This window comes from Elephantulus edwardii, unplaced genomic scaffold, assembly GCF_000299155.1.
Source record: "Elephantulus edwardii isolate Elephantulus edwardi_28Jun2011 unplaced genomic scaffold, EleEdw1.0 scaffold00272, whole genome shotgun sequence".
In the NCBI taxonomy this organism is placed as follows: Eukaryota; Metazoa; Chordata; class Mammalia; order Macroscelidea; family Macroscelididae; genus Elephantulus; species Elephantulus edwardii.
Genome location: NW_006400022.1, coordinates 1,575,421 through 1,589,025, shown reverse-complemented (window position 1 = coordinate 1,589,025; position 13,605 = coordinate 1,575,421). Strand labels below are relative to the sequence as shown.

At 34.9% G+C, this 13,605-nt stretch overlaps 1 protein-coding gene across 1 annotated transcript in view; it reads right to left on the bottom strand.

Moving 5' to 3' along the window:
- LOC102857512 (arylacetamide deacetylase-like 2-like) overlaps positions 1–13,605 on the bottom strand; it is a 96,922-nt gene that overhangs the window by 12,046 nt on the left and 71,271 nt on the right. Inside the window, exon 3 of the mRNA XM_006900051.1 lies at positions 10,162–10,231. Within this exon, the coding sequence (XP_006900113.1) occupies positions 10,162–10,231 (70 nt within the window). The remainder of the gene's footprint in view (positions 1–10,161; positions 10,232–13,605) is intronic.

Below are 13,605 nucleotides of genomic sequence, written 5' to 3'. Positions count from 1 at the left end.
CACAGCCCATCTGGTCTTTGCTCATTAGTGTTCAAGGCCTTAAATCTGTTCCTGAGATGGTTTTGAAATTCATGTGAGATAGACTCAAGGTCAAATTTTGGTTCCTGTGAATTTGATTTAATTTCCCTTAGCTTCAGCTTGAACTTACATATGAGTATACAACATTAGTCAATCATAAATATGTACTGTATTTACTATGAGAGCTCAGGTGGCCTAGTGGGCAAAGAGTTGAGTGTCAACCAAAAGGCAGGTCGTTCAAATCCACCAGCTACTGTGTAGGAGAAAGATAGGCAACCTTTTCCATTATGATTCCAACCTCTGAAACCTTTGGAGAGTCAGCTATAAATTGATACTCAAATACAATGAGCTTTTAAAGTTTGTTGTATTTACTATCATTACAATTATAAAGATTTTTATCTTCTCATGTTAACTATATTATGGTTTGATTTATTTTGAATGTTGTGTGTTTGATCTTAAGAAATAAGTGCTTTCAATCCTATTTGCTTTTATGAAACAAGATTATGTCATTTTCATAGTGTAGTTTGCTAACATTTGCATATTGTAGGTTCCTCTAATTCTGATGGTATTTCTTCATTTAGTCCAGTTTCTCAGATTATTTGTTTAGTATACAGATTGAAAAAATTGGATAAAAAGATAGCCTCTTGATTCACACCTTTCTTGATTTAAAACTAGGCATTAATCCTTTTTTCCTGTTTTTAACTGCTTTATTTTCTGTGTATAAGTTCTTCAGGAGAACAATTAAGTGTTCCAAAATTCTCATTCTTTGTAATGATATCTCTATATCACACAGTCTTCTTCTATTAGCTTGAGTTACATTCAACAGAAGATTATAAAGCCTTTTCTGACATTTATTTTGGATTTTTGTTTGTGTCTTATTCCATTAATCTTTAAAGGCTTTCATGTATGATGACCTTGATGCAATTACAAGTCATTTGTTTGGTGTTTTCCCCTCATTTATAAATAATGTGAAGTATTTAATATGTCAAATCTATACTTGAGATAGTCTCTTTTAGAATTTTTAATTGATATTTTAACAAAAGTTTACAGAAAACTTGGATTTCCATTCATTCATTATTATACATTTTCTTCCCATTGTCACACTATTTCCTCCCTCCCTCTCGCCTACCAGTCCACTTTACTATTTACCTCTTATTCTGGACTGTTGTCATACAAATAAAACCTAATAATATACTTTTTTTTTGACAATTCTTTCCCTCATATGTTTCAATACAGTGTACATTATATATCTCCTCTTTCCTTCGTTTCTCCCAATCACCATGTCAGTCTCATTTTATGACAGTGACATTATGCAGTATTTGTCCTTTAGTGACTGAGGTATTTCACTCAGCATGTCCTCTAGGGTCACCTATTTTATATAATATTTTATTAATTCCTTGTTTTTCAGTGCTGCATAGTAACCCATTGTGTGAATATACCACAGTTTCCCTACCCATTCATTTGTTGATGGGCACTTGGATTGCTCCCATCTTTTTGCTATTGTGAACAACGGATCAGTAAACATGGATGTGCTTATATCTGTTTGGGTGGCAGTTCTGGTTTCTTTAGGGTCTATTTCCATTAGTGAAATTGCTTGGTCAAATGGTATTTCTATTTCCAGCTTTTTGAGAAAGGGCTATATTGCTTCCCATACTGGTTCTAATTTCTTCATAACCTAGCCAGCATTTATTGTTTGCTACACTGTTGAACTTTGCTATTGTTACTGGAGTGGGATGATAGCTCACAATTGTTTTGATTTGCATCTCTCTTAGAGCGAGGGATTTTGAACATTTCTTGTGTGTCCACTATCTGAATGTTGTCTTTGGTGAAGTGTCTGTCCATATCCTGTGCTCACTTTGTGATTGGGTTGTTTACCTTTATCTTGTTGAGGTACTGGAGTATTCTATAAATTCTAGATATAAGTCTTTTGTCAGACATGTCATTACCAAATATTTCCCCCCAGTCTGTGGATTCATTTTTTACACTGTTGAAAAAGTTTTTAGCTGTGCATAGGGATTTTATTCTTAGAAGATTCCATTCATCTATTTTATTCTTTCCTGGCTGTAGATTTTTCACAATGCTTGGAAGACTGTTCATGTTGTGAATTTGAGCTTCTAGCGTTCTTCCAAAGGCTTCTAGATTTCTTTCAAACTTTTCTCTGATGAAGTTTATAATCCTTGGTTTTACTCCTGGGTCTTTGATCCACTTTGAGTTGGTTTTTGTTTATAGTGTGAGGTGTGGGTCTTGCTTGGTTTTTCTATGGAGAGTTTTCTATTTTTGGCAAGAACATTTGTTGAGGTTTTAGTTTCCCCACTTAATTGATTTCATCTCCTTGTCAAAATACAGTTGACCATAGGTAGGTGATCTAATTTCTGGGTTCTCAATTCTATTCCATTGATCACTGTACCAGTACCTCTCTGTCTTGACTACCACAACAGTGTAGTAGGATTTGAGATCTGGGAGTGAGATCCCTCCTACTTTGTTTTTCTTTTTTCAGGAGTGCTTTGCTTATTTGAGGTCTCATTACAGATGAAATTGGAAATTGCCTTTTCCACCTCTTTGAAGAACGTAATTGGTATTTGTATTAGGATTGCATTGAATGTGTAGATTACCTTTGGTAGAATTGTTATTTTCACAATATTGAGTCTTCCTATCTAAGAGTTCTTTTTGTTTCTTGTAAAAATGTATTGTAATTTCCTTTGAATAAGTCTTTTGTATTTCTAGTTAGATTTACTCCCAAGTATTTAATCTTGTGATTAGCTATTGTGATGGGTATTGTTTTGCTTAGCTCCAGTTCTGCATTTCTTTGTCACAGTAGACAAATCGAACTGATTTTTTATGTTGATCTTGTATCCTGCCACTTTGCTAAGTTGGTTGACTATGCCCAGTAGTCTTCTCACTGAGTCTTTAGGATATTATAAGTATACTATCATATCTGCATAAAGAGATACTTTTGCCAATTTGGATAACTCTTATTTCCTTCTTTTGTTTCACTGTTATTGCTAAGACTTCCAATACAATATTGAATAGGAGAGGTAACAGTGGGTGTACTAGTCTAGATCCTATTCTTAAAGGGAATACCTTTAATCTCTCTCCATTGAGAACAACTTTGGCTGTCATGTTTGCGTATATATTTTTTACTATGGTGAAGAAATTCCCCTTAAATCCTTTTTTGTTGAGTGTTTTAGTTAGGAAAGGGTGTTGGACTTTGTCAAAGGCCTTTTCTGCATCAATTGATAGTATCATGTGGTTCTTGTTCTTTGTTTGTGATGAATTGCACTGATTGTTTTTCTTATTTTATATCTTCCATGCATACCTGTTTTGAATCCTAATTGGTCATGGTGAATTTTTATTTTATTTTTTTATGTATTGGTGGATTCTATTGGCCAGGATTTTTGTATCTATGTTTATGAGAGAAATTGCCCTATAGTTTTCTATTTCGATAATGTCTTTACCTGGTTTTGTCATCAAGGATATGTTTGCTTCATAGAATGAGTCTGGGAGAATTCTATCTTTTTCTATTTTCTGAAATCCTTTAGATAGAATCAGTGACAATTCTCTGAATGTTTGATAAATTCATTCGTAAATGATAATATATCTGGTCTAGGGATTTTTGTTGTTCTTGTTATTGTAAGTTGTTTTATTACCCTTTCAATTTCTGCTTTTGTAATGGATCTGTTCAGATGTTTAATTTCAGTCTGCACCAGTTTAGGTAGGTTGTGATTTTCTAAGTATTTGTCCATTTCTTCTAGGTTTTCATATTTGTTTGAGTACAGTTTTTAATAATATTCCATTGTTAATCTTTTTATTTTAATTGGTTCTATTGCTATATTGCCACTTTCATATCTTATTCAGATTATTTGTGTCTTTTCTTTCTTTTCCTTTGTTAGATTTGCTAGTGGTTTGTCAATTTTATTACCCTTATTTAAGAACCAACTCCTAGTTTTGTTGATCATTTCAATTATTTTTCTGTTTTCTATTTCATTTATTTATGAATATTATTATTTCAATATTTCTGCAATTACTTTTATAATTTCAGGGGTTTTTTTTAGAGGGTGTTGGGTTTTCTTGCTGTTCTTTTTCAATTTGTTGGAGATTTTGTGTTAGAGAGTAAATGATAATTTTTTTCTTGCCTTTTTATTTGTTTGCTTATTGCTATAAATTTGCCTCTGATTATTGCTTTGGCTGTTTCACAGAGGTTTTGATAAATTGTACTTTAATTGTCATTTGTTTCAAGAAACTTTATAATTTCTGTTTTTTCACTTGTTTTGCAATGAAAGTTTATGGAGAACTTAGGTTTCCATTCATTCATTGTCGCACATTTTCCTCCCTGCCTCCCAACCCCCAGTTAGCTTTTTTTTTGAAGAAAATTCTTTCATTGTTTCATAGTCTTCTCCCCCTCCAAGTCCACGTTACTATGCACCTTTTATTCTGGACTCTGTGATACCAATAATACCTAATCATATATTCCTTTTATACAGTTCTCTCCCTCATCTGTTTCAATGTCATGTACATTATTTATCCTCTCTTTTATTAGTTTCTCCCCAACTGCCATGTTAGTCCTTTTTTATAACAGTGGGATTATACAGTATTTGTCTTTCTTTTACTGATATATTTCACTGAGCATAATGTTCTCCATGATCATCCATTTTGTATACTACTATTTAATGAGTTCTTTATTTTTCAGCACTGCATAATATTCTGTTGTTTGGATATACCATAGCTTCTCTATCCATTCGTTTGTTGATGGGGACTTGAGTTGTTTCCAGCTCTTTGTTATTGTGAACAAAGCAGCAATAAACATGGATGTGCATATATCTTTTTTTTTTTTTTAGGGTATATTCCTAGTAGTGGAATTGCTGGGTCAAATGGTATTTCTGTTTCCAACTTTTTGAGAAAATGTCATACTGCCTTCCAGAGTGGTTGCACCGTTTTACACTGCCACCAACAGTGAATAAGGGTTACAGTTTCTCCACAACCTCATCACCATTTGTTATTTGCTGCTCTGTTGAATTTTGCTATTGTTAATGGGGTGAGATGATATCTCATAGTTGTTTTGATTTGTATCTCCTGTGGAGCTAGGGATTTTGAAAATTTCTTCATGTGTTTGTTTGCCATCTGAAAGCCTTCTTTGGTGAAATGTCTGTTCATATCCTGTGCCCATTTTGCAAGTGAGCTGTTTACCTTTATGTTGTTGTGGCGGATAATTTTATTTTTTATTCCTTCTATTACTAGGGATATTATATATAATGTTGGATGAATCTTGACTGAAAGGTGAGAGTACCAGAGGAATGTCTATCTGTGTTTCATTGACTATGCAAAGGTGTTTGACTGTGTGGATCACAACAAACTGTAGCTAACTCTGAGAATAATGGGAATCTCAGAACATTTGACTGTGCTTATGTGAAGCTTATACTTGGATCAGGAGGCAGTTGCCAGAACAGAGCAAGGAAACACTGCATGGTCCAAAATTGGGAAGGGTGTATGCCAGGGATGTATCCTTTCTCCATATTTTTTAAAATTGATATTATATGAGAGCAGCTATCTATGAGGCTGGGCTCTATGAGGAGAAATGTGGCATCAAGATTGGAGATAGACTCATCAACAATCTGTGTTATGCACAACCCTGCTTGCTGAAACTGAGGAGGACCTGAAGCGGTTGCTGCGGAAGGTCAAGAACTACAGCCTTCAATATGTATTGAAACTTAACATTGAACAAACAAGGATTCTCACCACTGGGCTGATTGGCAGTATCATGATAAATGGTGACAAGATTGAGATTGTTAACACTTTAGTTCATCCTGGAGAGGGTGAAGAAAGGTTGTTTGTTAGAGGCAAGAATTCTGAAGCTTTGTCTGACATACTTAGGACGTGTTGCAAGGTGGGACCAGTCCTTAGAGAGGGACATTATGCTTGAAGGAAAGGAAGACCCACGATGAGATGGATTGATTCAGTGACTAGGGTAGTGTGGGTAAGTATATAAGAGACAGTATGTTTGGCACAGGATAGAGCAGGATTTAAGACTGTTGTACATAGGGTTGCTATGAGTCTCAGGCGACTTGGTGGCATATAACAACAACAACAACAACAACATTACCCACTCATATTCAAGCTTCTAAATGTATAGTTTTTTTCCTTTCCTTTATCTTCTTGTTATTAATTTCTAGTTTTATAGCACTGTGGTCTAGGAAGATATTTTTTATTATTTCTAAGTTTTTTTATTTATTAATGCTTCCCTTGTGATCGAAAATGTAATCTATTCTAGAAAATGTTCCATGCGCACTGGGGAAGAAGGTTTACTGCACTTTTTTTGGCGTGCATTAACCTGTATATATCTGTGAGATCAAGTTGGTTTATTATGTGGTTTAATTCTTCAACATCTTTGTTGAGTTTTTTTCTGGTAGTTCTTTCTTTTCTTGAGAATGATGTATTGAAGTCTATTACTGTATATTGAATATCTCTTTCTTTTTCAGTTTTGTTAATGTTTGCTTTGTATATTTTGCAGCTCTATCATTTGGTGCATCAATATTTATTATTGTTATGTTCTCTTGCTCTATTGAACCTTTAAGCATTATGTAGTGTTCTTCCTTGTTCTTTGTGATGATTTTTGCACTGAAATCTATTTTATCAGATATTAATATCATTACTCCTGCTTTTTTTCCTGGTTGCCATTTACTTTGTATATTTTTTCCCCATCCTTTTACTTTTACTCTTTCCTTATCTTCACTTTTCAGGTGTGCCTCTTGTAGACAGCATATTAATGGGGTTTTTGTTGTTGTTATTGTTTTACCCAATCTGCTACTCTTTTTCTCTTTAGTGGAACATTTAAACCATTCACTTTCAGTGTAGTTATTGAGTAGCTAAGTTTTATTGCTATCATTTTGTTGAGTTCTTTTTGATGTTGCTTGTCACTTTGATCCATCCTGCTTTCTATGATACCTCTGTAAGAAGGACCTCTCTCCGTGTTTACTGAAATGCTTGCCTTGTTTTTTACAAACTCCCTTAGATTCTGCTTTTCTAAGAATATCTTGATCTCTCCTTCACATTTGATGGACAATTTTGTTGTGTACAATATTCTTGATTGACAATTATATTCTTTGAGTACTCAATCATTATATGTCATTTCACTGTCTTCTTGCTCACATGGTTTCTGCTGAGAAATCAACACTTATTCTTATTTGTTGTCCCTTATAGATTACTCTTTGTTTCTCTCTTGCTGCTTTCAGAATTCTCCCCTTATCTTTGATTCTGGTAAATTTGACTATAATATGCTTTGGTGTTTTTCTTTTGGGGTCTGTTCTATATGGTGTTTGCTCAGCTTCTTGAATATATATTCTCTCATTCTTCATTATGCCTGGAATGTTTTCTTCTAGTAATTCTTCCACAACTTTCTCATTGCCTTTACCTTCTTTTTCTTATTCTGAAATTCTGATTAGGCACATGCTATTCATCTTCATTGTGTCCAACATTATATTCTTAAGTTTTCTTCTTTTTCCTTCCTTTTTGATTCTGCTTTTTATTCTATCTGGTGACAATTCTATCTTCAATTTTGCTGGTTCTGTGTTCCATCTCTCCAACTCTCTTCATATGTCTCTCCACCATTTTGATAGCATCTGAAAGTTTGGTTATCATATTCTGAATTTTAGTGTTTTTGTTTTGTTTTGTTTTTTTAACCCCAGAGCCTCTAATGCCTTATTTATTTTATCAGAATTGTCTTGGTTTTTTTTTAATTTTTTAAAAAATTGTTTTTTAAAGTTCTCCTTGGTTTTTGCCTACAGAGTAATTATTTAAATTAGTCTTTTAACAATTAAAAAGATTCAGCTATTGTTCTTCTGAATTCTGTATCAGAAAGTCCATCAGACCTTCTGACTCCAGAAAGTCCATTGGTACTGTCACTTTTTTTAGGTGACATCTTGTTTTGTATTTGTGTAGGATATGAGGTAGTCTGCTTCTTCCATGATATTGCTGTGGTAGAGTTTTTCCATAGCTGAGGCCTTAGGTGTCAGTGATCCAGGGGAGAGCAGGGCAGCTACTCTGTCTGTATTTCTCTCTGAGATTTTGACTCAAGGGAAGACTTGCTTCAGCTGGAGAGAGATATGTATGGCCTTTGAGCTAGCAGTCTGCTCTGTCAGGCAACCACTGCAGCTAAGCTAGGTGTGTTCAAGGTGCCCTGCAGCTCAAGCTCTGAGCAGGGAGAAGAAATAAGATTACTTGTGATATTGCTGTCTCTGGTGCAATTCAGAGGGCAGCAGCAGCAGGTTGTCCTCCAGAGTTGAGGTGTCCGAGTGGCAGAGCCAGGTCCTCTAGGAGGCAGGGCTTTGTTTCCAGGCATTGGGTGGAAGCATCCTGGTAGTGCGACTGTAGGGACAGGTCCTCTGGGCAGTGGGTTGGGGTTTCCAGCAGAGGGACAAAGGCCTCCAGGCAGAGGGGTGAGCGGCATCCAGGAAGCGTGGCTAGGAACCTCCAGGCAGCAGCACCTCGGTCTAATGCTCCTGGCAGGTGAGCAGTCCAGACCACACTATGAACAACTTTTTAATACAGGTTCCTAGTTAATTGACTGGAACATATTCATGGCCACTGATGATGTGTATGGGCTGCTGATGACATGTGTGGCATCTGTTGATGAAACATATAGTGACTCTTAAGATAATCTTTAATTTTAGGTGAGACATATTCAAGGCCATGCAATTGGATCTTAGAGATTTGTTTCCCATTTTCTTTGTTTCTACCTTGAAGTTTCAAAAAATGGATTGGATGGTCTACTCAGCTCTCAGAGCCTTGCTCTGTGTGATTAACATTAAGTTCTCTGTAATTTTTCCCTATAGATATATTAATTTTTATTTCTATATACTTTATCTGATAATTCATGCATATATTCACCATTTATGCTGTTGAAAAATGTATTTTAATTAATAAGTTGTTGGTTTTGCAGAATTTTATAACTTTGTATGTGGCATCATTTCCATCATTATTAAGACTTTATTTTTCAGCTCCTCTTCCTTCTTTGTTTTCTTTGTTGTTGTGGTTGTTACAAAACAAAGCAATATTTCTTGAATGCATGCTTGATCAATTTCAGAATGCAAAAGTTAGCAAAATTTTTTATTCAGTGGATGAATAATATTTGAATACTATTAATATTAGCTAGTTGTTCTTACATTTATATTAATATATATGCAAATATTATTATATTATTATGCCATTGACAATGTACTTCAGGATAGATTATAAAATATCCTTTTTTACAGTAAATATAATGCAATTTCTTTTCCACTGTTATTCCCAGTATACATTATGATTGTTCAGCTCAAAATGGTCTATAACAGTCCATATAGTTTCACTTGTGCCAAGGATCTCTATCTTGGTAAATTCCGTTTTATTTTAATAACTTCCAACTTTTCTAGATTCTTACTATGAACATCTAATGTTTAGATTTTTAATTTATATTCACATCCTTTATTCTTATTTTGAGTCACACCATATCACAACTAAAGATCATGAAAGGCTACCTCATCCTTATCATTGAGGTCAACTGTATACTGAGTGGGTAGTCTTTTCCAGTCACACGTTGAGTTATTTTCAACTTACAGGGCTAATCTCTGATTAGCTATATCAGAAAATGTTCCACTGCTATTCATATGGTTTTCAGTATTCCTTTTTTCTTTGTATTTTTCATGAGTAGACAACAATATTTTACTTCTTATCCTGTCTTAGGCTGGAAGGTCTAATGAAATCTGTCCACTGCTGGCATTTGAAAATGTAAGCTTCTAGCATTACAGTAACACAAAAGCCACTATATTACATTGAAGTGACAGACAAGCAGTGGAGGCCCTTTAAGAATATGAGTATTATGTTCCTAGAGTGTTAACCCTACTGTGTATTACCAAGGTTACTTATCCAGGTGCCCTCAATAGTCTCGAAAAAGGGGTACTATTAAGAAAAGCTGAAACCCTTCAAGAAATTGTGGATAATTTAGTGCTAATAAAAAATTATGGTGTACACCAAAAATTAATAGGCTCTAAGTCTTTTTTGGAACCTAGGATGACTTGATTTAAGGGTAGGATAATTAAAATTGGAAACCAAACCTTTAAATCATGGTCATAAGAATCATGAAATTAAAAATAATAGTGATACTAATTATCTTACTCCACTCCCACAACCACAGCATTAAGTTTGTTTGCCGTCCATCTGTTCAGGAAGTCATATGCCTTGTGCTCTGGAATGAGAGAAATAAATATAAAAGGTGTAATTTTAAAAAGTAAACATAATATCAATGGACAAAAGAAAACAAAACAAGTAAATCATTTAAGTAAAAATAAATAGAAAAATGGCTACACCTGTAAAATATGGTAAAAATGTAGATGGTGAAGAACCGGGATTAAGTGAAAAAAAATCTATATTCATCACTTCTATTACCACTGGAGAGATTACTATCAAAATTTAAAATCTGCCTAATCTCTGATAAATCATTTCTAACTAAAGTAAGTGAAAAGTTGTCTCTGATTAGTGACAATGGAAGAAGTATCTTGACACATTCTGGTGACTATACATCTTCCTCCAAAACTTTCCTCCCAAATTCATAGTATGCATACTTCAAATTGCATTGTTTTTCAACATGTTATGTTCTGCTCTACTTAAGCAGATATCAAATGAATAAGGCCTAAGGTTGTTCAATATTGGTATTGAATAAGTTTTCCTAACTCAATGATAATTCACTTACAAATTAGGATGAATTCTAAAAAAAAATCCCCAACAAACCAATATTAGTAATAAACTCAACAGGCTGACTTTTGCTTGAGTGAATCATCTTATCTCTCTCAACCTGGCATAACTAAAGAGACACAGGAAGAAACTGAGCCTGTATTAACTCTCCTAAACAGCAGCTTTCATTTCCATGGGTTCTTTTTTTAATGGCTAGAGTGTATAATAAGAATTCTGCGATTAAGATCAGCGTAATATTTTTCATACTTTTAGAGCTTTAGTTGTGGTCTTTCCCCCCCGTTAAAATTGCTGATCAATATCATCATCATTAGCTGCTCCATGGGAGATGGATGGGCAATCTCCTCCCCTGTGATTAACTCCCTCTGCAAACCCACCAGAGGGGCAATGATGGGTCAGTTCCAACTCTATGGTACACAATAACAACAACAGCAACAACAATCCAATAAAAATATTTTTCTTTGCAATTGAATCAAAGTATGTATTTTCACTGAGATTTCAAATAGTAATAAAATAGACACATTAATGTTTAACACAGTAATACTTTATAGAAATATGAATAAAATTTAAGACATTATTCTTAGTAGAAGTGAAAACTCATATTTTGCTCTATATCAGGGAATAGGATATTATGTGCATTCTAGTACCTAACACGGTTTCATAATTGACCAAAAAGAATTAGTAGATATTTAAATGTGGTTGTAACATAAGGGTCAAAAAATTTTCTCCCAAAACCATTCCCAGAAGAAATCCAATCTAAAATTCTTCTCAGGTCTTATTCAGCATTTAACTATTTATTAAAAATATATTAAAGCATTCATTATCCAAAAATAACTTTGTTAAGATTTAAAAGATTTTATAATGAACATTAAGTGAAGAAAAATATTAATGAAAAATATTCTCAAAGACAATGAGGTAATAAAAACTAAAGAACATTTCAGGGAAAGAAATGTATTTAAATATTGTTTATGCTGAAAATTTACAGAGGAGGTGGCATATAAAGTGAGACAATTAAAGTACAGATTTCATAAATTAGATGCTTCTTAAAGAATTCTTTTGCAATTGGATAAATTATGTATACTGCATTGAAACAGATGAGGGAGAAAACTGTTTGAAAGCGATATATGATTGACTATTATGGCTCTGACAAGAATCCAGAATTAAGGTTGCATAATGGAATGTACACGGGGTGGGGGGTGGGTGGGGATTCTATGCCAATGAGATAATTTTTCTTTTACTTTTCAATGAGCAGAGCGAACTGGGGGGAGGGGTGGGCAGGGAGAAAAATGCAACAATGAATGCATGGAAATCCAAAATCTCTGTAAACATTCATTAAAATTAATTTTTTAAAAAGAATTCTTTTGCAAACACAATAGATATTACAAAATAATTTGCTAAGAAATCATAATTAGATCCATACCTTGCAAAGGGGAATTACAAAGAGATTGAGGAAAACTACAGCTTGCTCAGATCCACAATCAATACTCTTAACACCAGCAGTGAGGAAATCAAAAGACAAATTGCATTGGGAAAATCTGGCATCATAGACCTCTCCACAGTGCTGAAGAGCAATGATTTCAGTCTAGATACAAAAGTGCACCTAATCCAGGCCATGGTCTTCTTAATTATGTGTTATGCTTCAGAGAGTTGGACAATGACTAAGGATGACAGAAGAAGAATAGATGCCTTCTAGTTATAGTGCTGGGGAAGGGTCTTGAACATACCTTGGACTACCAAGAAAAGAAATAGGTCTGTCTTGGAGGGGGTGAAAACAAGTCTTTTCTTGGAGGCTAGGATTTTAAAGCTCCACTTCACTTACTTTGGGCACATGGCCAGGAAAGATTGGTCTTTGGAGAAGGACATCATGCTCGGAAGGGTGGATGAACAGCACAGGAAAGGGAGACCCTGCATGAGATGGACTGATATAATAACTGGGACGATGAGGGTTGGTGTGTTGGAGTTGGTGAGACTGGCTAAGGACAGGGAAGGGTTCAGAACTGCTGTACGTAGGGTTGCTATACATCGCAGGAGACTCAATGGCACATAAAACCAATAACATACTATGACAGGTTGGAAGAAGAAGTGGCATCCACTTCCTAAATAATATGCCTCTGGAAACTCTATGAACTTTGATAAATTTCGATAGTTTTATAGGGGCTTTAGGCCTTTCGTTCATAAGGTCGCTATGAGTCATGCTCTACTTGAAGGCAATCAACAACAACAACAACAACAACATGATGTGAAAGATGTGGTGCTTAAAGATTAGAAACAATATTAAGGAATATAAAATAATGACAGATTTGGATCCACTATTAGCACTCTTGGTATCAGTAGTCAGGAAATAAGGAGACACATTGCACTGAAAGTCTGCACTTATCTCTCCAAATTATTGAGAAGTAATTATGTCTGTTTGAGGATTAAGGTTCACTGATTCAAGCCATGATCTTTATGATCTTTCCAATCACTTGCTATGCATCTGAGAGCTGGAGAGTGAATAAGGAGGATTGTTGTTGTTATATGCCATCGAGTTGCTTGAAACCCTATGTACAAGAACCCTAAACCCTGCTCTATCCTGTGGCAACCTTATTGTCTCAGACACACCCACTCCCATTACCCCAGTCTATCCATGTCATTGAGGGTCTTCTTCTCTTGCGCTTTCCCTCTGTCCTCCCAAACATGATGTCCCTCTCCAAGGACTGATTCCTTCTTGCAACATGCCCAAAGCATGTGAGACAAAACTTCTTAATCTTTGCCTCCAAGGAGCAACCCAGTTTCACCCTCTCCAGGATGAACCTGTTTGTTCTCCTAGCAGTCCATGGTATATTCAATGCTCTTCTCCAGCACCACAGCTCAAAGGCATCAATTCTCTTT